The sequence below is a fragment of the Ornithorhynchus anatinus genome, chromosome 6, assembly GCF_004115215.2.
Source record: "Ornithorhynchus anatinus isolate Pmale09 chromosome 6, mOrnAna1.pri.v4, whole genome shotgun sequence".
In the NCBI taxonomy this organism is placed as follows: domain Eukaryota; kingdom Metazoa; phylum Chordata; class Mammalia; order Monotremata; family Ornithorhynchidae; genus Ornithorhynchus; species Ornithorhynchus anatinus.
Genome location: NC_041733.1, coordinates 16,589,861 through 16,614,294, shown reverse-complemented (window position 1 = coordinate 16,614,294; position 24,434 = coordinate 16,589,861). Strand labels below are relative to the sequence as shown.

The window sequence follows — 24,434 nt, the reverse complement described above, 5'->3', positions numbered from 1 at the left end:
TGCCTGTTCTCTCTTGTCCTTAGACTGAGCCCCATGTGAGGCAGGGACTGTGTCTGATCTGATTGTATTGTACCTACCTCAGTGTTCAGCTACTCCAGTAAGAATTTAACAAATGCCATTATTATTAGTGCTGTCATTAATCTGTTATTAACTTGTTAGTGTTGTTAGATTTGTTTTTAGTGTTGGTAGTTTCATTCTTAGTGACGTTGCAGCGTGGCTTAATGGAAAGAGCACGGTCTTGGGAGTCAGAGGATATGGGTTCTAATCCCCACTCTGCAAGTTGTCAGCTGTGTGACCTTGGGCAAGCCACTTAACTTCTCTGGGCCTCAGCTACCTCATCTGTAAAATGCAGCGTGGCTCAGTGGCAAGAGCCAGGGCTTGGGAGTCAGAGGTCATGGGTTCGAATTCCGGCTCTGCCACTTGTCAGCTGTGTGACTGTGGGCAAATCACTTAACTTCTCTGTGCCTCAGTTACCTCATCTGTAAAATGGGGGTTAAGACTGTGAGCCTCATGTGGGACAACTTTATTACCCTGTATCTACCCCAGCACTTAGAACAGTGCTCTGCACATAGTAAGCACTTAACAAATACCAACATTATTATTAAAATGGGGATTAAGAGTGTGAGCCCCATGTAGGACAACCCAATTACCTTGTATCTACCCCAGCGCTTAGAATAGTACTTGGCACATAGTAAGTGCTTAAAAAATACCATAATCATTATTATTCATTCAATTCGTGTTTATTGAGCACTTACTGTATGCAGAGCACTGTACTAAGCGCTTGGGAAAGTACAATGCAACAATAAACAGTGACAATCCCTGCCCCTGAAAGACAGCACCGATCCCAACAATGGCCCCTTGAAGATCCAGACTGGGGGCGGGATAGGGGGGAGAGCTAGCAGGTTTGAGGAGGGGGCGGAGAGGAAATGTTTAGAAACTGAGCTGTTGTAGCAACCTCCTTCCCTAGTGATGCTAAAAATAATTCAGATAGAAGGAGACTAGAGAGGCAGGGCAACATACATCCTCCTCCACTCTATTTTTTCTCTCTCTGGGAATTGTGATACCCGGGAGAAGAGAGGACTGGAAGCAGCATCTGTAGGCAGTAGAGAGGAGCCTTGCTGACCCATGGACATATATGGTGGAATGGGATTTCTTAAACGTTTCTGCCTGGAGGCCCCTAAATTCACTTTTTATGGTTTGAAGACACCCTCCTCCCACAGAATAACTAGAAATCTCTATTCAGCCCCAAGTGTTCCTCCCGGGACAGATTTTCACGAGGATCCAGTTACCCATTGCTGACTGTTTTGAGCGCACATGTTCAGAAATCCATTTTAAAATAAAGAAATGTTTCCAAACTTTGGGTCACAAAGGAAGTCAGTACACGGTACAGAAATCAGTGGAAACTGCACGACCCTTTTTCTGCCTTGCATATGAGTTAGAGGTGATTTACGAATGTCTTCATAACCAAATCCAGCACCCACGTTTCTCCTTTCCCCATCTGAAGACTTTTCTGTACTTCTAGTATTGAAGGAAATTCCTTTAAGTCTTAAAATACCAAAAAAGCAAGCCCTGTCTGCCGGTTGCACCTCTGTGAATATTGTTGTCAAGCAGTGGGAGTGTGGACAGGGAATGCGTCCGCTAATTCTGTTATACTCTCCCAAGTGCTTAATACAGTGCTCTGCACTTAGCACTCAATAAATACTATTGATTGATTGATTAGGAGTTCCTGACCACTTCTTGTGTGCAGAGCACTGTATTAAACTCTTGCGAAAGTACAAGAGTTGGTAGATGGGACCCCTGCCCTCAAGGAGCTTAAAATGAAATGAGGGAGACAGACAATGAAAATACAGGTTGGGGAAGGAGAATAGGATGGGAAGATGAGAGATTAGTCAGGGAAGTCTTCCTGGAGGAGATATGATTTCAGCAGGGCATATTGGTCTGTCAGATAAGGAGGGGGAGGGAGTTCCAGGCAGGAAAGCGAACATGAGCAAGGAGGTCGCCTGGAGTGAGGCACAGTGAGTAGGTTAGTTTTGGGGGAGCCAAGTATGTGGACTGGGTTGAGGTGGGAAAGAGCCAGGAAGGAGAGAACTGATTGAGTGCCTCAATTACCCAATCAGTTGAATTTATTGAGCACTTACTGTACTAAGAGCCTGAGAGAGTACAGTGTTACGGAGTTGTTAGACACTGTCCCTGCCCACAACAAATTTACAGGCTAGAGGGGTTTATTAGAGCTGATTAACAAAAGAAAGATCTGTCAGGTTCCAGTGAAGATATTGATTTGATATTCTTCCCCATTCCCCTTCTCATCCCCACAGCACTAATGTCCATATATGTAATTTAGTTATATTAATGTCTGCCACCTCCTCCAGATTGTGAGCTCACTGTAGGCAAGGAACATGTCTACCAACTGTGTTATAGTGTCCCAAGAACTTAGTACAGTGTTCTGCACAAAGAAAATGTTCAATAAAAAGCAGTGATCGATATGACAAGAAGTTCCTCTAATTTCTGCTGAAAAGTCCATCTCATTTGCCTGACCAATTACCATCTCCTTCCACCCTAACCTGCAGCATCCTACTCTTTCTGAGCCCTCCTCATGTCTTACTTTATTTTTTCCTGCAAGACAGGACTGCAGGCTTGTAGAGAAACAATCAATCAATCATATTTAGCCCTTACTGTACTGAAAGCTTGGGAGAGTAGAGTGTAACAGACATTCAGTGGTATTTATTGAGTGCTTACCATGTGCAGAGCACTGTACTAAGCGCTTAGGAGAGTACAATACAATAGAATTAGCAGACACATTCCCTGTCCATTAAGGAGCTCGCATTTAAGAGAAAAACCAGCCTAGATCATTTCTGTAATGGCTCGTTGGAGGTGACAAAGCCAGGGATAATACTGCATGAATTGGCACTTAAAAAAAAATCCATTTGGGTGGGAAGTAGAGGCAGACCAGAAACAGGGAAATGAAGGGCTGTCCTTACCAACCCTCTGGAGGAATTCATTCATTCAGTCATATTTATTCAGTGCTTACTGTGTGCAGAGCACTGTACTAAACGCTTGGGAGAGTACAATCCAACAATAAAAAGACACATTCCCTGCCCATAACGAACTTACAGTCTAGAGGGGGGAAGACAGACATTAATATAAAAATAAAATAACAGAATTCCATCTAATGTTTCTGAGTTAGCACTGGTACATTTCTATACTCCTCTCACACTTGTGGTAGGAGGCCAGAGAGTGATGTTGTCACCATTTTAGAGATGAAGGAATGGAGATAGAGATGGAAATGGTCTGGGTGAGGATCGAAGGCCTAGCTAAATTTGATTGGTTGTTCCTCCTTTGTTCCATTGTACTTCCAAACACTCAGTACAGTGCTCTGCACCCAGTAAGCGCTCAATAAATATGAATGAATTATTGAACCTTATTTGAAACATGCAAATCTTTTGCTTTTTCAGTTCTGACATCTTCTTTTGCACAAAGAAGCCTTCACCCCCTTTTCCCTCCCACAGAGACTGTGGTTTGCTGAGGAGTCTCAAGAGTTTTGTGTCAAATGATAGTTATAATGATGATGACATTTGTTAGCACTTAGAATGAGCCAAACACTGTGCTAAGTACAGGGGTAGATACAAGATAATCAGGTCAGACACAGTCCCTGTTCCACAAGGGGCTCACAGTCTAGATTGGAGGGAGGAGGATTTAATCCCTCTTTTACAGATGAGGAAACTGAGACCCACAGAAATGAAGCGCTTGCCCAAGATCGTATAACAGACAAGTGGCAGCTCTGGGATTTGAACCCAGATCTCCTGACTCTGACTCCTGTGCTCTTTCACCTAGGCCAGGTGGCGAATCTAAGTCCTGCCTCTTGAAATCCTCAAAGATTGGTGAAGAGAAGGCAGGCCAATGATAGGGCCCTGAGACCCCAGCGTGGCTCAGTGGAAAGAGCCCGGACTTGGGAGTCAGAGGTCGTGGGTTCAAATCCCGGCTCCACCACTTGTCAGCTGTGTGACTTTGGGCAAGTCACTTCACTTCTCTGTGCCTCAGTTACCTCATCTGGAAAATGGGGATGAAGACTGGGAGCCCCACGTGGGACAACCTGATCACCTTGTATCCTCCCCAGTGCTTAGAACAGTGCCTGGCACATAGTAAGCGCTTAACAAATGCCATCATTATTATTCTGCCCTGTAAGCCACAGATGAAAGTTTGTTAGCCCCGTGAGTACCATGGGCAAAATTCTCTCTCCTCTTACCAGGTAGCATCTGGGTTTAGTGGAAAACCTCTATTTTTAATCTCCAAACTTGGGCTGCCAAACCAGTGGCTCCCCATCTCCAACCCCTAAGGCGGATACCAAGAACGGGTTATTCATTCATTCTCGTATTTATTGAGCGCTTACTGTGTGCAGAGCACTGTACTTAGTGCTTGGGAAAGTACAATACAATAATAGAGAGACAATCCCTGCCCACAACGAGCTCACCAGTGTCGGGAACACAGAACTCTCAAGTTTCCGGGTAGCCCGTTGTTCCCCTCGTGGGACAGGCCCCCAGTCCAAAATATTCCCTTCATGGGACAGACCCCCAGCCCAAAGCTCCCCAAGCTGGGGGGTTTTCTCCCTCAGCTCTGAGATAAACAAGCAGGGCATTGTTATGTCCAGCGGGCCTCTCTCAGGAGTTCTCTTCCTGTGGAGCCGGCCATAGTTCCGCCTGCCTTCCTTCATGTGGGCCAGATGGAATGTACTGTTCCGTTGGGAGGGGCGGAGGGAAGGTGGGGGTGTCAGGGCAGGAAGAGCCGCAAAAAGTAAACAGAGCTAATCAAGGACATTCTTTTGTGTTTCTCTTGCTCCAAATACTTTCAGAGAAGGAAAGAACCCCCATTAGATCCTAGACCAGCCTCAGTCTGCAGTAAATAGAGGGCAAGACTTGGCGGGGGGGTGGATGTTTTTGGGCTCCTGAGCTAGGGAGAAATTGCTACTAGTAAGGGCCGCTGCCCCACCTCCTGCCTAGCAGTCAATAAATCAGTGGTATTTGTTGAGCGCTTACTGTGTTAAGAGAGTCAAATACAACAGTTTTTTAAAAATGGGCATTCAAGTGTTTACTGTGCGTCTGACGTTGTACTAAGCATTGGGGTCGATACAAGCTAATCAGGATGGTCACGGTCCCTGTCCCACATTCAGCTCACAATCTTTATCACCATTTTAAAGATGAGGTAACTGAGGCACAGAGAAGTGAAATGACTTTTCCGAGGTCCCACAGAAGACAAGTGGCAGAGCTAAGATTAGAACCCAGGTCCTCCTGACTCCCAGGCCCGTGCTCTATCCTCCAGGCCTTGCTGGTTCTCATAAGAGTAGAGAGCACTGTATAAATGCTTGGAGAGTACAGTATAATGTAGTTGGTAGACACAATCTCTGCATTCATTCATTCAATAGTATTTATTGAGCGCTTACTATGTGCAGAGCACTGTACTAAGTGCTTGGGATGTACAAATCAGTAACAGATTTGTTACTCACTCCTCTGCACACAAGGAGTGATCTCTGCACGCAAGGAGCTTACAAGCATGAGTGGGTGATGGACATTAAAAGAAATTACAGATATGTACATAAGTGTTTGTAAGGGTGGGTTGAAAATCCAAGTACTTAAGGGTTTTGAACCCATATAGGAGAAGTGAGGGCTTAGTCAACCCCTGACCATTGGTTTTCACAAATGTTTCACATTTTTAACTACCTCCTCAAACCCCTTGTCCCCTCGCCGCATCTGTTGCCCCAGGGACTTTATTATTTAAGCACTATGTGCCAAGCACTAAGACAGATACAATTTAATCAGATTGAACACAATCCCTGTCCCCCACATAAGGGGAGGAAGAATAGGTACTTTAGCCCCATTTTACATATGAGAAGACCGAGACCCAAAGCACACATGAGAAGCAGCATGACCTAGTGGCAAGAGCATGGGCCTGGAAGAGAGCTAGAGTTCAGATTCCGACTCCGCCACTTGCCTGCTGTGTGACCTTGAACAAGTCACTTAACTTCTGAACCTCAGGTGCCTCATCGGTCAAATGGGGGTTCAATAACTGTTTTCCCTTCCACTTAAATTGTGAGCCCCATGCGGGACAGGGACTTTTGTCCAACCTGATAAACTTATATCTACCCCAGTGCTTGAACAGCATTTGATATGTAGTAAGTGCTTAACAAATACCACAGTTATTATTTTTTGTCATTATTATTATGCTTGATTAACTTCATCTGTGATTCTGCATCTGAACTAGAATTAGTGATTCAGTCTTGGTCTCCTCCTCTCCACATCCCATTCTGTGGCCATACTGGGAATTCAGTCATTCAATCAATGGTATTTATTGAGTGCTTACTGTGTGCAAAGCCCTGTAGGCATTTGTTAAGTGCTTACTATGTGCCAAGCACTGTTCTAATCACTGTACTAAGCGCTTGGGGAGTACTGTACTAAGCGCTTGGGGAGTACTGTATAACAGTGTTGGTAGACATGTTTGCTGCCTGCAAAAATCTAAAGGCTTCCTCAGCAAACATCCAGTTCTGCTATAGTTCTGGAGTTACATTCTTGCAGAAAAATTCTCAATGCATCAGCCACCCTGCGCTCAGTACCATGTGCACCCCACCATGGCAATAAAATAAAAATAATGATAATAACTGTGGTATTTTATAAGTGCTTAAGATGGACTAAGCATTGTACTAAATGCTGGGGTAGAAATAAAATCATCGGGTTTTCTTATGGCATTTGTTAAGCACTTACTAAGTGCTGGGGTAGATACAAGCTAATTATTCATTCATTCAATAGTATTTATTGAGCACTTACTATATGCAGAGCACTGTACTAAGCACTTGGAATGTACAATTCAGCAACAGATAGAGACAGTCCCTGCACAATGACAGGCTCAATTAGGTTGGACATCATCCCTGTCCCACATGAGATTTACAGTCTTAATCCCTATTTTACAGATGAGCTAACTGAGGCACAGAGAAGTTATGTGACTTACCCAATGTCACACAGCAGACAAATGGCAGAGCTAGGATTAGAACCTTGGTCCTCTGACTCCCAGGCCTGTGCATTTTCCACTAGGCCACACAGCTTCTGAAATGGGTCTCACTGTTTAAGTAGGAGGGGGAACAGGCATTTAATCTCCATTTTGCAGATGAGGAAACTGAGGAATAATGCTGGGTCCCGGCAGATGTGCTCTGGGGGAAGGAAGACATTATGCCACCACTTAGTCAATTTATTGAGCGTCTACCTTGGGTGGAGCACAGTACTAAGCACTTGGGAGAGTTCAATAGAATTAGCTGATGCAATATTTGACCTTAAAGAGCTTCAATCTAGTGATCCAAAATGCCAAATGAAAACCCGTGTTTTGTCAGCACCATGTCCTTCTCTTGGCCCCGCCACTGGCTGTCCAAAGTCAGAGCCTCCTCTTACAATTGTTGACTTAAAATCAGTGCTCCCGGAGACCAGAACAGCTGGCCGAGGGAAGATCCAGGAGGTAGGAACCAAGACACAGAGAAGCAGTGTGGTCTAGTGGATAGGGCTCAGGCCTGTGTTCTAATCCCTGCTCTGCCACCTCGTCTGCTGTGTGAACTTGGACAAGTCACTTCACCATTCTGTGCCTCAGTTACCTCATCTGTAAAAATGGGGATTAAGACTGTGAGCCCCATGTGGGACAGGGACTGTGTCCAAGCTGATTAGCTTGCATCTACCCAGCACTGAGAACAGTGCCTATAACATAGTAAGCGCTTAACAAATGCCATTATTTTTTTTTTTAAAGATACCGGTAAAGAGTGGAGGTGTATTCCGAGTTGTGCTAGGAGAAGGCTGCAACAGACCGGAAACCCTTGATTCTCATGCCCTTAGACTCAGTTAATAATATTCATTCAATCATATTTATTGAACACTTACTGTATGCAAAGCACTATACTAAATGCATATAATTAATATAATTGTGGTGTCTGTAAAGTCCTTAGTATAATAACTGTGGAAACAAGACTGTGAGCCCATCATTGGGCAGGGATTGTCTCTGTTGCCAAATTGTACATTCCAAGCACTTAGGACAGTGCTCTGCAGATAGTAAGCGCTGAATAAATACTACTGAATGAATGGCCTAGTGGAAAGAGCCCGGCCCTGAGAGTTGGAAAACCTGGGTTCTAATGCCGACTCCTCCACTTGCCTGCTGTGTGACCTGGGGTAGTTCACTTCATTTCTCTGTGCCTCAGTTACCTCATCTACAAAATGGGGATTCAGTACCGTTCTCCCTCTGACTTAGACTGTGAGCCCCATCTGGGACCTGATTATCTTGTTTCTACCACAGCAGTTAGTACAGTGCTTGACACATAGTGCTTAACAAATTAGTAGTAGTAGTAGTGGTATGTACCCAGCACAGTACTAAGTGCTGATAAACTTGGGGAAGCAGCGTGGCTCAGTGGAAAGAGCCTGGGCTTCGGAGTCAGGGGTCATGAGTTCGACTCCCAGCTCTGCCACTTGTCAGCTGTGTGACTGTGGGCAAGTCACTGAAGTTTTCTATGCCTCAGTTACCTCATCTGTAAAATGGGGATTAACTGTGGGCCTCACGTGGGACAACCTGATTACCCTGTATCTACCCCAGCGCTTAGAACAGTGCTCTGCACATAGTGAGCACTTAACAGATACCAACATTATTATAAAAGATAATTGGGTCCCAAATAAAGCTCATAGTCTAGGAGGGAGAACAGGTATCGAATCCCCATTTGCAGATGAGGCACAGAGAAGTTAAATGAGTTATCCAAGGTCACACAGCGGTAAATGTTGAAACGGGGATTAGAATTTAAGTCCTCTACTTCCCAGGCCCCATGTGTTTTCCAGTAGGGCAGCTGCTTCCCTGTGTCCCTACTTTATGCCATGGACTGTGCTAAATGCCAGGATCGTTACAATACAGTCAGATAACACACTGTCCCTGGCCCACATTTTTTAAATGGAATTTGTAAAGTGCTAACTGTGTGCCAGGCACTGTACTAAACGCTGTGGTAGATACAACCTAATCCAGTTGGACACAGTCATTGTCCCACATGAGGCTCTCAGGTTTAATCTCCATTTTATTCATTCAGTTGTATTTATTGAGTGCTTACTGTGTGCAGATATTTTACAGAAGTAATTGAAGTAGCTTCAAGCAAGAGCTCCCAAACCTCCCACACCTCCTCAACAGGGTGTAAAACCGGATTGGATTGTGAGTCCCTGCCATTTAGACTGTAAACTCCTTGTGGTCAGGGAATGTTGCATTGGCCTCTCCCAGCTGCTTAGCCCAGTGCTCTGCAGACAGTAAGTACTCAGTAAATACCATTAATTGATTAACTGAAAGAAGGCTAACCAGTTAACAACATGTGGGGGTGTAGAGTGTGATTGTGGACTGCCGCTTCCCCTCACTGGCCCCCCGATCTTGAAGTCACCCTGAAGATAAAGACAAGGCTAAACTGTGACTTGTGGGAGGGCATAGCTTCCTCCCGCTGCATCCCCTGCCTTCTTTCCCTTTCCCTTCCTGGCAACTCCTCAAATCTGGGAAACCGGACTGAAAGTCTGGGAAAGGAAACTCAGGGAGGAGTCACTGCGGAGATGGTCGTGCTGACGGGTGGCTACTGTTTTTGTGCTGCCTGGGCTGGGGCAGATCCTGAGGGAGCTTCTCGGACCCGAGGAGGTGAGTGTTCTCATCTGCCAGGGGGCTTGGGGCAGATACTGAGGGAGCTTAGCCGTTCTGAGGAGATGTGATCTCATCGGCCTGGGGGCCTTGGGGCAGAACTGCGTGAGGGAGCTTCTCGGCTCTGAAAAATTATGAGTTTTTTTCATCTGCTGGGGGACTCGGGGCAGACACTGAGGGAACTTCTTGTCTGCCCAGGGAGTTTGGGGCAGATAACCCCCTCCTTCCTCAAATCCAACAATTACTCTCCCCCTCCATTCAAAGTACTGAAGGCACATCTCCTCCAAGAAGCCTTCCCTGACTAAGCCGTCCTTTTCTCTTTTCCCCCTCCCTTCTGCGTTGCCCTGACTTGCTCCCTTTATTCATCCCCGCTCCCAGCCCCACAGCATTTATGTACATATATGTAATTTATTTATATTAATATGTATCTCCCCCTCTAGATTGTAAGGGGAATGTGTCTGTTTATTGTTATATTGTATGCGCCCAAGCACTTAGTACAGTGCTCTGCACATAGTAAGCACTCAATAAATATGATTGAATGAATGAATGAAAGATACTGAGGAAGCCTCTTGGCTCTGAGAGGTGAATGTTCTCGTCTGCCTGGGGAGCTCGGGGCAGATACTGAAGGGACTTCTTGGCTCTGAGGAGATGAGTGTTCTCGTCTCCCGGAGGGGCTTGGGGGAGATACTGAGGGGGCTTCCTGGCTCTGAGGAGGTGAATGTTTTCATCTGCCTGGGGAGTCAGTTAAAGGGCCTCTTCGCTTTCTAATAATAATAATTATGGTATTTGTTAAGCACTGACTATATGCCAGGCACTGTACAAAGTGCTGGAGTGGATACAAGCAAATTGGGTTGAACACAGTCCCTGTCCCACCTGGGGCCCACAGTCTCAATCCCCATTTTACAGATGAGGTAACTGAGGTCCAGAGAAGTGAAGTGACTTGCCTAGGGTCACACAGCAGACAGCTGGCATCCCGGGTCTGTGCTTTATCCATTTGGTCATGCTGCTTTATTTCTTTTTACTTTAGTCCGAGGAACGAGCTCCCCTCCAGCTCTGCCACATAGTATCTAGTTCCAGTGCTTTAGCTTCTCCAATTTTAAGTTTTCCCTTCTCCTTTTGTTAAGACAGGCACTTTCAGTCTTGTTTTCAGACTGTAAGCTCACTGTGGGTAGGGAATGTTTCTGTTTATTGTTAAACAGAACAACTGTACTCTCCCAAGCCCTTAGTACAGTTCTCTGCACAAAGTAAGCACTCAATAAATATGATTGAATGAATGAATGAATGAATGAATGGTGTACTCCAAAGTAATAGTGAGGTGGCTTTTTGGTAAGCAGTGTGGCCTAGTGGAAAGAGCATGGGCCTGAGAGACACAAGACCTGAGTTCCAATACTGACTCCGCCACTTGTCTGCTGGGTGACCTTGGGCAAGGCACTTATTTTCTCCATGCCTCAGTTACCGCCTCTGTAAAATGGGCATTAAGACTGTGAGCCCCATGTGGGACAGGGACTGTGACCAACCCGATTTGCTTGTATCTGCCCCAGTGCTTGGTACAGTGCCTGGCACATAGTAAGCACTTAACAAATACCACAATTATTATTTTATCAGGGGGAAGAACACAGGCCTGGGGGACAGAAAACCTAGATTTTAATCCCAGATCTGCCACTAATCTGCTGTGTGACCTTGAGCAAGTCATTGCGAGAAGCAGCATGGCGTAGTGGATAGAGCACAGGCCTCAGAATCAGAAGGTCATGGGTTCTAATCCCGGATCCTCCACTTGTCTGCTTTGTGACCTTGGCCAAATCACTTCACTTCTCTGGGCCTCAGTTACCTCATCTGGAAAATGGGGATTAAGAATGTGAGCCCCCTGTGGGACTCCTTGTATCCCCTGACTACCTGACTACCCAGGCTTAGAACAGTGCTTGGGCACATAGTAAGTGCTTAACAAATACTGTAATTATTATTATTATTTCTCTGTGTCTCAGTTCTCTCACCTGCAGAATAGGGATTCAATGCCTGTTCTCCCTCCTACTCAGACTGTGAGCCCCATGTGGGTCCTGATTTTGTTTTATTTACCTTAACATCTTAGTACAGTGCTTGGCATATAGTAAGTGCTGAACAAATACAACAATGGTTATTATTATAACTTACCCAACATGGGGGCTGTTGATGGTTTGTTGTGATCTGAGTTGGGTCATCAGAGCTTGTTTGATCCCAGGGTAGGGAGGGGAAGAGAGGCAGTGGTTGTGGACAGGGAACATGCCTACCAACTTTGTTATATTGTACCTTCCCAAGTGCTTGGTGCAGTCCTCTGCACACAGTAAGCACCCAATAATAATGGTGGTATTTGTTAAGCGCTTACTATGTGCAAAGCACTGTTCTAAGTACTGGGGAGATACAAGCTGATCAAAATGTCCCACGGGGGGCTCACAGTTTTAATCCCCATTTTACAGATGAGGTAACTGAGGACCAGAGAAGCTAAGTGACTTGCCCAAAGTCACACAGCTGGCAAGCAGCGGAGCCGGGATTAGAACCCATGACCTCTGTCTCCCAAACCTGGGCTCTTTTCACTGAGCCACGCTGCTTCTCTAAAAACCACTGATTGATTGAGGAGCTGGGGGATGATTGGGCAGCCAGATGGTGTCTTCTCAGGCCCACAGCATCCATAACTACTAAACAATTATAGTATTCGTTAAACACTTACTGTGTGTCAGGCACTGTTCTAAGCACTGGGGTAGATAATAATAATAATAATAATGGTGGTATTTGTTAAGTGCTTACTATGTGCAAAGCACTGTTCTAAGCGCTGGGGGGATACAAGGTGATCAGGTTATCCCATGTGGGGCTCACAGTTTTAATCCCCATTTTATAGATGAGGGAACTGAGGCCCAGTGAAGTGACTTGCCCAAAGTCACACAGCTGGTGAGCGGCGGAGCCGGGATTAGAACCCATGACCTCTGACTCCCAGGCACGGCTTCTTTCCACTGAGCCACGCTGCTTCTCCGAAGCTACAAGATACAAGCTAATCAGGTTGGACCCGGTCCCTGACCCACATGGGGTTCAGAAGAGGGAGAGGGGGATTTAATCCCCCTTTTACAGATGAGGTAACTGAGGCCCAGAGAAGTTAAGTGACGCCCTGGTCACGCAGCAGACAAATGGCAGAGCCAGGATTAGAACTCAGGTCCGTAGCAAACCTCGATTTTCTGGGTCCCTCTGCGACCTTGCCTAATGTTCCAGGTCAAGTAGTAATAGTCATCATCATAATAAATTTGATATTTTGATATTTCTTAAGCGCATATTAAATGCCAAGCACCGTGCTCAGTATTGCAATCGATATAATGCAGTGAGGCCAAACACAGTCCCTCTCCCATGCAGGTCTAAATGGGGGATGGATGGAAAACAGGCATTGACTCCCTGTTTTGCAGATGAAGAAACTTGAAGCCCGGAGAAGTTAAGTGACTTGTCCAGGGCCTCCGAGCCGGGATTAGAAGCAGGTTTCTTGCCTCTCTGTCCTCTGCTCTGTCTGTGAGCCAGAGCATTGCTGCTCCAAGAGGCTCACAGTTTCCAGCCTGAGGTTCCAGCCTCGGGTTTCTGTGAGGATACACACAACCCTTCTCCCTAGACCAGGGCTTTTTAAAATCTGTGGCTCCCTGGTCCATGGCGATACTCCGCAATCTTTTGGATGGTAGGTGGCCCCAAACCTTTCAAGAAACTATAGAAGTGTTTGTGATGGGAAGCAGGAGGAAAGTGCTTGAGTGGCAGTGGGTGGGGGAAATAAGGGTGGGAGGATGAGGGCGTCATCAGGGAAGGTCTCTTGGAGGATCCTCTGGGCTGTAAACTCATTTTGGGCAGGGAACGTTCCAGCTAATTTTGTTGTATTGTACTCTCCCAAGCGCTTAGTTCAGTGCTCTGCACAGAGTGCTCAATAAATCCTTCGGCTGATTGATTGGAGGAGAGGGGATTTTAGCAGGATGGGGAAAGCAGTGGTCTGCAGGGAGGGAGTTGGAGGCAGGAGGGAGGGCGTGAGCAAGGGGTCAGTGGCGAGAAGGAGCCCGGTGTAATAGGGCACTGGAGATGTAGTTCTTCTGGCCCTGGGTCTGGATCAGGAGGTCCTCACGCACTCAGGAAGTTGAAAAGATCCAAGTTGTACCCTTTGGACAGTTGATATTCGCCCCATTCTCATCCCCAGAGCACTATGTACCCTATTTATTTTGTTAATGAGATGTACATCACCTTGATTCTATTTATTTGCTGTTGTTTTAATGAGGTGTTCATCCCCTTGATTCTATTTATTGCTATTGTTTTTGTCTGTCTGTCTCCCCCGATTAGACTGTAAGCCTGTCGAAAGACAGGGACTCTCTCTATCTGTTACCGATTTGTACATTCCAAGTGCTTAGTACAGTGCTCTGCACATAGTAAGCACTCAATAAATACTATTGAATGAATGAATGAATTATATAAAGAGCTACACTGTAAGCTCATTGCGGGCAGGGAATGAGTCTGTTTATTATTGTATTGTACCCTCCCCAAGCGCTCAGTACAGTGATCTGTACACAGTAAGTGCTCGTTAAATGCGATTGAATGAATCTATAAATTATTTATATCAATGTCTCTCTCCCCCTCTGGACCGTAAGCTTGTTGTGGGCAGGGAAGGTGTCTACCAACACTGTTGTACTGTCCTCTCCCAAGCGCTCAGCCCAGGGCTCTGCACAGAGTCAGTGCTCAATAAATACCACTGATCGATTGGTTCGCCCCAGCCAAGAAAGAACTGCTGTAGTAATAATAATGATTAATAATTATGGTACTTATTAAGCACTTACTATGTGCCAAGCCCTGTTCTAAGCACTGGGGTAGTTACAAGTTAATCAGGTTCGGCACAATCCCTGTCCCACAAAGGGCTCACACTCGTAATCCCCGTTTTACAGACGGGGTAACTAAGGCCCAGAGAAGTGAACTGACTTGCCCAAGCTTACGCAGCAGATATGTGGCAGAGGCAGGATTAGAACCCAGGTCCTTCTGACTCCCAGACTGGTGCTGTATCCACTCAGGCACGCTGCTTCTCTGTAGCAGGGCAGGCTCTGGATGCTGCAAAGCCCGCTGGTTCCGCAGCCTGAGCCAGAGCTGGTTCCTCGCCCTCTGACCTCTGAGTTGTGCTTTCCTCCCCCCTGACCTAGAAACCCCCCAGAGACGGCCGAGTGAGGTCTGTGTGGAGGAGGAAGCCAAGAATTCTTTTAAGTGCGTGTGTCGGAGGTGTTTTTCCCTCCCGTCTAACTTTTATGTATTTTTAAAAGTTCTTTTTGGACGCGAGCTTTATCTTTCCCTAACATCACTTCCTTGCTCTTTTCCTGAGCCCTGCACAGCGCGGAAGGCTTGCCTGGCTTCAGCATTGGCCGGTGATTTGTGGGAGGGGGCCAGGCCGGGGCCAGGGGCCAGTGGTGGTGGAGGGAGCCTGTTTTCGGTAGCCGGCCTGACTTGTCACCCCCTCCGTGCTCGCCACCGGGCAGCTCCGGGCGGCTGGCCGGGCTGAAGGCGGATGCTCGGCTCTGCCTCGGCTTTGAGGTCTTCGGTCCCTGTGGGCTGTGGGAGGCACAGGGAGGCTTTGGGGGAACCACCGAAACCCTAACCCTCCTGCCTAGGGATGTTGTAAGGTGAAAAGGAGATAGTGGACGTGTGGATTTTTCCTTAGAACAATTGTAGCTCTATTAAAGTTATTATTATTTATTATTCAGCATAGCATAGTGGACATATCACTAGGAATCAAAAGGACCTGGGTGCTAATCCCGGCTCCGCCACTTGCCTGCTGTGTGACCATGGGTAAATCACTTCACCTCCCTGGGCCTCACTTCCCTCATCTGTAAAATAGGGATTAAGACTGGGAGCCCCATGTGGGACATGGACTGTGGCCAACCTGATTAGCTTGTATCCACCACAGTGTTTAGTGCAGTGCCTGACACGTAGTAAGCGCTTAACTGCCCTAAAAAAATTATTAGAACTAGTCAGTTGGACCTGAGGAGGAAGTATTTGTGCAAGACAAATAATAAAGAAACCTGATGGGATTTTTTTGCTCACGTGGTTCTTTGGAGGTGTGTGAGAGGGGATTGAGGGCTAGTAAATCTTTTGAACTTGAGTGAATGTTACAGTCACTCTAGGCTGGTATTCATTATGTGCTTACTATGTGCCAAGCACTGTTCCAATTGCTGGGTTAGATACTAGTTAATCAGGATGGACACAGTCCCTGTCTCAAATGGGGGTCACAGTCTAAACAGGAGGGAGAACAGGTACTGAATCCCCATTTTGCATTTGAGGAAACTGAGGCACGGAGGAGTGCAGTGAATTTCCCAAGGTCACAAACAGGTGAGTCTCAAAGATGGGATTAGACCCCAAGTGTTCTGACTCCCAGGCCTGTGAATTTCCATTAGGCCACCCTGCTTCACATGTTTGTGATCAGAGAACATATCCTCCAACTCTGTTATATTTCTCAAGAACCTAGTACAGTGCTCTCCACACAGTAAGCACAGTAATAGTAATAGAAATTTGTTCATTTATTCATTGTCATATTGATTGCGTGCTTACTGTGTGCAGAGCACTATATTAAGTGCTTGGAAAGTACAATTCACCAATAGAAACATTCCCTGTCCCTACTGTGTCCCAAGCACTTTACTAAGCACTAGGGTAGATAGAAGATAATCTGGTTGGACACTGTCTCTTTCCCACCTGGGGCTCACTGTCTTCAACCCCATTTTACCGATGAGGTAACTGAGGCACAAAGAAGTTAATAATAATGATAAGAATAATTGTGGTACTTATTATGTGCTTACTATGTGCCAGGCACTGTACTAAGTGCTGGGGTAGATATAAGGTAATTGGGTTGGACACAGTCCCTTTCCAACATGGGGCTCACAGTCTTCATCCCCATTTTAGAGGTGAGGTAACCGAGACAGAAAGAAGTTATGTGATTTGCCCAAAGGCACACAGCTGGTGAGTGGCAGAACCTGGATTAGAACCCAGGTCATCTGACTCCCAGATTCGTGCTCTTTCCACTAGACAGCAGTACTTCCCAAGAGTTTCCTTCTCCATGCAGTAAAATCCACAGCTATGCAATAATAATAATAATCGTGGTGTGTGTTAAGCCCTTGCTGTGTGCCAAGCACAGTCCCGTATCTTGGGGTAGATACAAGATTATGAGGCAAGACCGAGTACCCACCCACTCTGAGGCTCCCAGTAATAATAATAATAATGATTATGGTATTTGTTAAGCTCTTACAATGTGCCAGGCACTGTACTAAAATGCTGAATCCAAGCCAATTAGGTTGGATTAAGTCCCTGTCCCTCATGGGGCTCACAGTCTTAATCCCCATTTTCCAGATGAGGTAACTGAGGTATAGAGAAGGGAAGTGATTTGCCCAAGGCCACAAAGCAGACAAGTGAAGGAGTCGGACTTAGAACCCATGACCTTCTGACTCCCAGGCCCTTGCTCTGTCCACTTGGCTACGAGGAACTGTGTGTGTCTGGAGATTGCAGGAACCGCGTCTCCTGCCCAGTTTTCTCCCCATAAATCCCGGCCACGATTGCAGCGCTATCCTTCTATAGCCCCCGACCCGCATCGAATAGCTTCCTCTTTCCCTCCTTATCTCGGCCGCACTGCCCTTCGTGGAATGCCGGCATCCGAAGCTGGCATCCAGAAGCCTCCTGTACCCTCTACCCCCCGGACTCCTCCCCATCCACCCTCTGCTTCCCCGACCCACCAACCGCAAAACGCTCCTCACAGTTGCCGTGCTCAACATGGTGTTCCCCGGTGCTCTCAATCAATCAGTCCATCGATTGTATTTAGTGAGCGGTTACTGAGGGCAGAGCACTGTATTAAGCACTTTGGAGACCACAACACAGCCGAGGTGGTAGACGCATTCCCTGCCCTCAGCGAGCTTACGCTCTAGAGGGGGAGACAGAGCTCCTAGTCTGGAACATCGTCCCTCTCCACGCCTCCAAATCCTTATTGTAGGCCTATCTCTTCCAAGAGGCCTTCCCAGGCTAAATCCTCATTTTCTCTTCTCCCACTCCCTTCTGTGTTCCCGTTCCACTTGGATTTGGACCCTCTATTCCCCCCTCCCTCAGCCCCACAACATCTATGTCCATAGCCATAAATTATCTATGTAACTTAATGTCTGTCTCCCCCTCTTAAACTAAAAGCTCATTGTGTGCAGGGAACGTGTTTACCAGCTCTGTTATTGTTATATTGTTCTCTCCCAAGCGCTTAGTCCAGTGCTGTGCACACAGTAAACGCTCAGTAAATACGATTGAGTGCTTGGCACAGTGCTCTGAACAGATGAAGCGCACAATGGGAAGTTTAGTGTCTTGACATTCTCTACCTAAAGTTTACTACACATGGTTTTAAGTTGGAACCACTAGAAAAAAGAGCAAACTCGTTCTGGGCAAGTAATATGTCTGCTAACTCTGTTGTATTGTACTCTCTCAAGTGCTTAGTACAGTGCTTTGCACATACTATGTGCTCAGTAAATACTATTGACTGATGGGAAGTGTTGGGGTTGAAGACTGGTTAATAAAAAGGTATCATGGACGACTGTGTGTGGTTCAATATTACACATGGAGACAGTCTTCTTAGATGGTAAACTCGTTATGGGCAAGGGTCGTGTCTACTAATTCTGTTGTGTTGTACTCCCCCAAGCGCTTAGTACAGTGCTCTGCACATAGTAAGCACTCAATCAATACCACTGATAGATTGAAATGAGTGATGGGTATCCAGGGATTGCACCTGATCTTTGTTGAAGATCTGAGGCTCTCCTTTTCGTATTTGGGGCAGGGAAGATTAATCGTTTCCTTAGTGCTCACTGAACACCTGTGGCTGTGCAGAGCCCTGTTCTATTAAAATAATAATGGTAATAATAATATTCCGGGTATTTGTTATGCACCTGCTATATCCCGGCAACGGTACGGAGCACTGGGGCAGATACAAGATAAATCAGGTTCTCCATGGGGTTCAAGAATGTGTTCAATCCTATTTGCTTGTATCCATCCCAGTGCTTAGTACAGTGCTTGGCACATAGTAAGCGTTTAACAAATACCATTATTATTATTAAGTGGGAGGGAGAACAGGTAGTGAATCCCCATTTTGCAGATGAGGGAGCTGAGGCACAGAGAAGTAAAATGACCTGCCCAAGGTCACACAGCAGCAAAGTGTCAGAGCTGAGATTAGAACCCAGGCAGGTCCTTTGACTCTGGCCGAGTCTTCTTCCACTTGCCCACGCTGCTTCTCCCTTCTAGGAGCTTGGGCACGCACAAGAGAAGAAGACCCCAGGCCCTGTTTTGACCAGCTTGCAAGCTGAGGCAGAAAGCAGAAGGAGCAGCTTCAGAATGATTGTGGCTTTTTTAAAAAAAAAAATTCAAAGGTTTTTCCCACATCCCGGAGAGTCTTGACTCAAATGAAATGGGCAGAGTTTATTTCCTCCCAGGAAGAGGGTAGGGAGGTTCCTGTGTTCGCAGGGCAACTTCTGCTCCAAACTAACCCAAAAGATCAGGGGGGTCTGAAAGATTGTGTGGGGACCTAACCCTTGATCTCCATGAAGTTTTTCCCAGCTGCCCAGGGCACTGGATGTCTGCAGTGGGGAGGAGCGTTAGAAGGGTTGTGACTTGGTGGCCCTCGAAGGGGTAGGGGTGGGGGGCTCAGAAGCGCCATATGGGGTGCCCAGACCTCATGGTATCTCCTGATAAAGCATCTCCCTTTATCTGGGGAGGGGGCGGTGGCAGAGGAGGGAGGCCAAAAGCCGTCCAGGAAGTGATTTCAGCCCTGGTTCCTTTAAGCTGACTTCCTCCCCATTCTTGTTGTCTGCTCTTGGCAGGAGGAACGTTCCTGTCATCAGGCCTCACTCATGGCACCTGGCCAAGCTGTCCGAGGTCCGGGCTGAAGCGGCCACCACCATGCACTTTCCCTCCGACGCCTTCAGCTTGTCTTGGCATTCGGGATGTGACACGAGGTGAGTCCTGTAGTATCTCCTGCTCCTTTGTGTCCTTGTCCTCATCCTCTTACATGTTTTTGTGCTCATCCTCTTTGTCCTCATCCTTTTCCTCCTCCTCCTCCTTGTACTCCCCCTCGTCCTCATCCTCCTCCGCCTCCTCATCGACCTCCTCGTCATCCTCCTCGTGACCGTCCTCCTTGCCCTCAGCCTCCTTGTCTTCCTCCTCCTCCTCCTCTTCTTCATCCTTGTCCTTCTCATTGAGAAGCAGCGTGGCTTAAATGGAAAGACCACGGGCTTGGGAATCATAGGTCATGGGTTCTAATCCCAGATCCCTTTCTTGTCAGCTGCGTGACTTTGAGCAAGTCACTTAACTTCTCTGCACCTCAGTTACCTCATCTGTAAAATGTGGATTAAGACTATGAGCCCCACGTGGGACAACCTGATTACCCTGTATCTATCCCAGCGCTTAGAACAGTGCTTGGCACCTAGTAAGCGCTTAACAAATACCATCATTATTGTTATTATTATCATTGTCCTCCTAATCATCATCGTCCTCTTAATCATCATCTTCCTAATCATCGTCCTCTTAATCATCGTCCTCCTCCTCACTGTCATCCTCCTCCTCGTCCTTGTCCTCCTCGTCCTTGTCCTCCTCGTCCTTGTCCTCCTCGTCCTTGTCCTCCTCGTCCTTGTCCTCGTCCTTCTTGTCCTCATCCTCCTTGTCCTCGACCTCCTGCTCTTCGTTGTTGTCTTCCTCCTCCTAGTCCTCGCCCTCCTCTTCCTCACCTCCTTCTCATCCTCCTCCTCCTCCTCCTCCTCCTTGTCCTCGTCACCACGATGCTCTTTCCCTGACCCTGCTCCGGTCGGGCTTTGCATGTGCCGTTCCCTGGTTTCCCTGGGAGGCAGGGGGTTTCCCTCCAGCTGCAATCTCCTTTCGACTTCCCCGGCTCTTAGCGCTGTGGAGTCAGACTGTCTCCACAAGGAACGAGCGTCGTCATTCAACGGAGGGAGGAGGCTCTACTCTCCCAGAACAGCAGGGACAAGTAGTTCGCTGGGTCCTACTGTGTGATCTTGGGATGGTCACTTCACTTTTCTGTGACTGAGTTCCCTCATCTGTAAAATGGGGATCCTATACTCATTCGCCCTCCCTTACACTGTGGGCACCATTGGGGCAGGGATAAGGCCTGATCTGATTGTGTTATACCAACTCCTGGGTTAAACCCTGTCCCTTTTCTTTTTTTTTTCTTTTATAGTATTTGTTAAGCACTTACTACATGCCAGGCACTATACTAAGTGCTTGGGTAGGTACAAGCTGATCAGGTTGGACGCAGCCCCTGCCCCACAAGGGGCTCACAGTCTTAATAACCATTTTACAGACGAGGGAACTGAGTCACAGAGAAGTGAAGTGACGTGGCTAAGGTCATATAGAGGAGTGGCGGAGCTGGGATTGGAACCCAAGTCCTTCTGACTCTCAGGCCCATGCTCTATCCACTAGGCCCCACTGCTTCTCACTGCTTGGCACATAGTCAGCACTTAACAAATACCACTCTTGCTGTTATTGGTATTGGGCAATCCTGGATCTTTCGGTCTCTTGAGCATTTTGGGAGACTGAGTCCCAGGGGAGAAGCAGAGGGAACGAGGTCAGACGTCAGGGCTGTCGTCAGCCCCCAGAGGCCTCTCTGAGCTCATCGGCCTCCAGCTCTCCGTCTTCCTACCCAGGCTCATCCGACTCGTCCCTTCCCGCTCCTCGCATGAGCTGTTCTTTCCTCCGGGGCCCCGCTCTGTGGGATGGAGGCGGAGGACCGGGAAGGAACAGGAAACAGCCTCGCCTAGTGGCAAGAGCACGGGCCTGGGAGTCAGAAGACCTGGATTCTAATCCCCCTTCTGTCACTCGTCTGCTGTCTGATCTTGTTCCCTCTGCATCTCCCCCGGGACTCAGTTCCCCCAAAATGCTCGAGAGAGAGAGACCCCCAGGATTGCCCAATACCCAGCAGATGAGGTCACTTCACTTCTCTGGGCCTCAGTTCCCTCATCTGTAAAATGGGGATTAAGACTGTGAGCCCCACGTGGGACAGGGACTGTGTCCAACCTGATTATCTTGTATCTACCCCAGCACTTAGTACAGTGCCTGGCTTATAGTAAGCACTTAACAAATACCATTTTTTCTGAAAAAAAAAAAAATAGAAGTCATAGATTTTAAGCAACATAATCTAGTTTAAAGATCACAGGCCTGGGTGTCACAGGATGAGGATTCTAATCCTGGTTCTGCCACACATCTGCTGTGTGACCTTGGGCAGGTTACTTCACTTCTCTGTAGAATGGGGATTAAGACTTTGAGTCCCTTGTGGTACAGGGAATGTGTCCAACCAGATTATCTTGTATCCACCCCAGCGCTTAGACCAGTGCTTGGCACATAATAAGCATTTAAATACCATTAAAAGAAAAAAAGAAATTGTAGATTGGAAATTGGACTGTATGGCAAAGCAGCTAGACCTCAGACTTGGGAGTCAGAAGTTCATGAGTTCTGATCCTGGCTCTGCCACTTGTCTGCTGTGTGACCTTGGGCAGTCACTTCACATCACTGTGCCTCAGGTTCCTCATCTGTAAAATGGGGATTGAGACTGTGAGCCCCACGTGGGATAGGCACTGAGTCCAACGCAATTTGCTCGTATCCGCTCCAGTGCTTAGTACAGTTCCTGGCATATGGTAAGCGCTTAACAAATGCCATGATTATTATTATTATTAATGTGGGGTCGGGGTCCAGCTCAGCTCCCTCCTGAAACTACCTCCCTTACAGGAAGCAGAGAGAATAGGCCCCATCGTCAAATTGGACTTCTATACCCTTTGGTCAGAGCCAGCTGTAGGGTGACCTCTCTCCTCAGCCATATCGTCCCCCCGGGAACCCTCCTGCCCTCTCCCCCTCCATCCCATTGGTACAGGGAAGCAGAGGGGTCACCTCATCTGTAAATTGGGAATTAAGACTGTGAGCCCCACATTGGTCAGGGACTGTGTCCGACTTGAACTGCTTGTATCCACCCCAGAGCTTAGTTCAGTGCCCAACACATAGAAAGCACTTAACAAATACTGTGATTCATTCAATAGTATTTATTGAGCGCTTACTATGTGCAGAGCACTGTACTAAGCGCTTGGAATGGACAATTCGGTAACAGAGACAGTCCCTGCCCAACAACGGGCTCACAGTCTAATCGGGGGAGACAGACAATAAAACAAGTAGACAGGCATCAAGAGCATCAAGATAAATATAATCATAGATATATACACATCATTAACAAAATAAATCCCAAGCACCTAGTACAGTGCTCAGCACACACAGTAAGCGCACAATAAATGTGATTGAATGAATGAATCAACTAGAGAAGCAGCGTGGCTCGGTGGAAAGAGCCCGGGCTTGGGAGTCGGAGGTCATGGCTCTGCCGCTTGTCAGCTGTGTGACTGTGGGCAAGGCACTTAACTTCTCTGTGCCTCAGTTACCTCATCCACAAAACGGGGATGAAGACAGTGCGCCTCACGAGGAGCAACCTGATTACCCTGTATCTCCCCCAGCGCCTAGAACAGTGCTCTGCACATAGTAAGAACTTAACATATAATAATGTTGGTATTTATATACCAACATTATCATTATTCTTATTAACTGTTATTATTATTATTATTATTATTACAACCCAAATGAGTCCATCCTGCAGCCCCCCGGCCTGCACCCTCCATCCTGATGTGGTATTTTTTTTTTTGAATATGGAGTTTCTGCTCCCAAGGAGGAGGAAGAGGGGACCTCCACCCCAACTTCTATTAACTTGGAAGAGGCAGTGCTTGTTTTTCCTCCAACAGAGCTTTTCCTTATTTTTAGCTGGAGTCTTGTTTTTGTTGCACCAAGTCCATCTTTGTCTTCAGAGCAGGAAGGGTGGTAAAGCTGGTAGCAGGGATCGTTGTCAACAAGCAGCTGATGAATTAAGGGCCCACTGGATGTCAAGATGATCCCGGGGTCGGGGGCCTGGGCAGAGGGCGGTGAACTTGAGGTTCTAGTTTCGTCAGCTGGAAAATGAGGATGAAATACCAGTTCTTTCTCGCCCTTAGACTATGAGCCCCGTGTCGGCGAGGGACTGTGTCTGGTCTGATTATTTTCTCTCTACCCCTGCACTTAGTACAATGATTGGAAAATTGACTTAACAAATACAACAACAAGAAGAATCATCATTATTATTATTATAATGATCTTTTCTACTGAAGTCTGGGAATCAACTGATGACGTTCATTGAGGACTTACTGCATGCACAGCACTGTTCTAAGCGCTGGGATAGAGTAGCCTCATGGCATGGCCTAGTCGATAAAAGCAAAAGTCTGGGAGTCAGAGGACCTGCCCCCGCCAGTTGCCTGGGTTCTAATCCCGGTTCCGCCACTTGTTTGCTGTGTGGCCTTGAGCAAGTCACTTCACTTCTCTGGGCCTCAGTTCCCTCATCTTTAAAATGGGGATTAAGATTGTGAGCCCCATGTGGGACAGGGACTGAGTCCAACCTGATCTGCTTATATCTACCCCAGCCCTTAGTACAGTGCCTGACACATAGTAAGCACTTAACTTAATACCGCAATTATTATTATTATTTTGCTTTATTGGTATTAGTGTCCGTCTCTCCCTCCAGACTGTGAGCTCACTGCGGACGGGGATCGTGTCTGCCAACTCTGTGGTATCGTATTCTCCCAAGTGCTTAGTCCAGTGCTCCACACACGCTAAGCGTACAGTAAATACGATCTATCGATAAAGCGCTCGAGACATACCACCGT

At 47.1% G+C, this 24,434-nt stretch overlaps 1 protein-coding gene across 4 annotated transcripts in view; it reads left to right on the top strand.

The window, feature by feature from the left end:
- SHROOM4 (shroom family member 4) overlaps positions 1 to 24,434 on the top strand; it is a 176,576-nt gene that overhangs the window by 106,600 nt on the left and 45,542 nt on the right. For 3 of the 4 annotated variants that reach the window (XM_029067243.2, XM_029067245.2, XM_029067244.2), the window contains exon 3: positions 19,521 to 19,655. In XM_029067243.2, the coding sequence (XP_028923076.1) occupies positions 19,521 to 19,655 (135 nt within the window). Of the gene's footprint in view, positions 1 to 9,555; positions 9,670 to 19,520; positions 19,656 to 24,434 lie in introns of those variants that run through there. The other variant, XM_029067247.2, reaches the window with a different exon arrangement.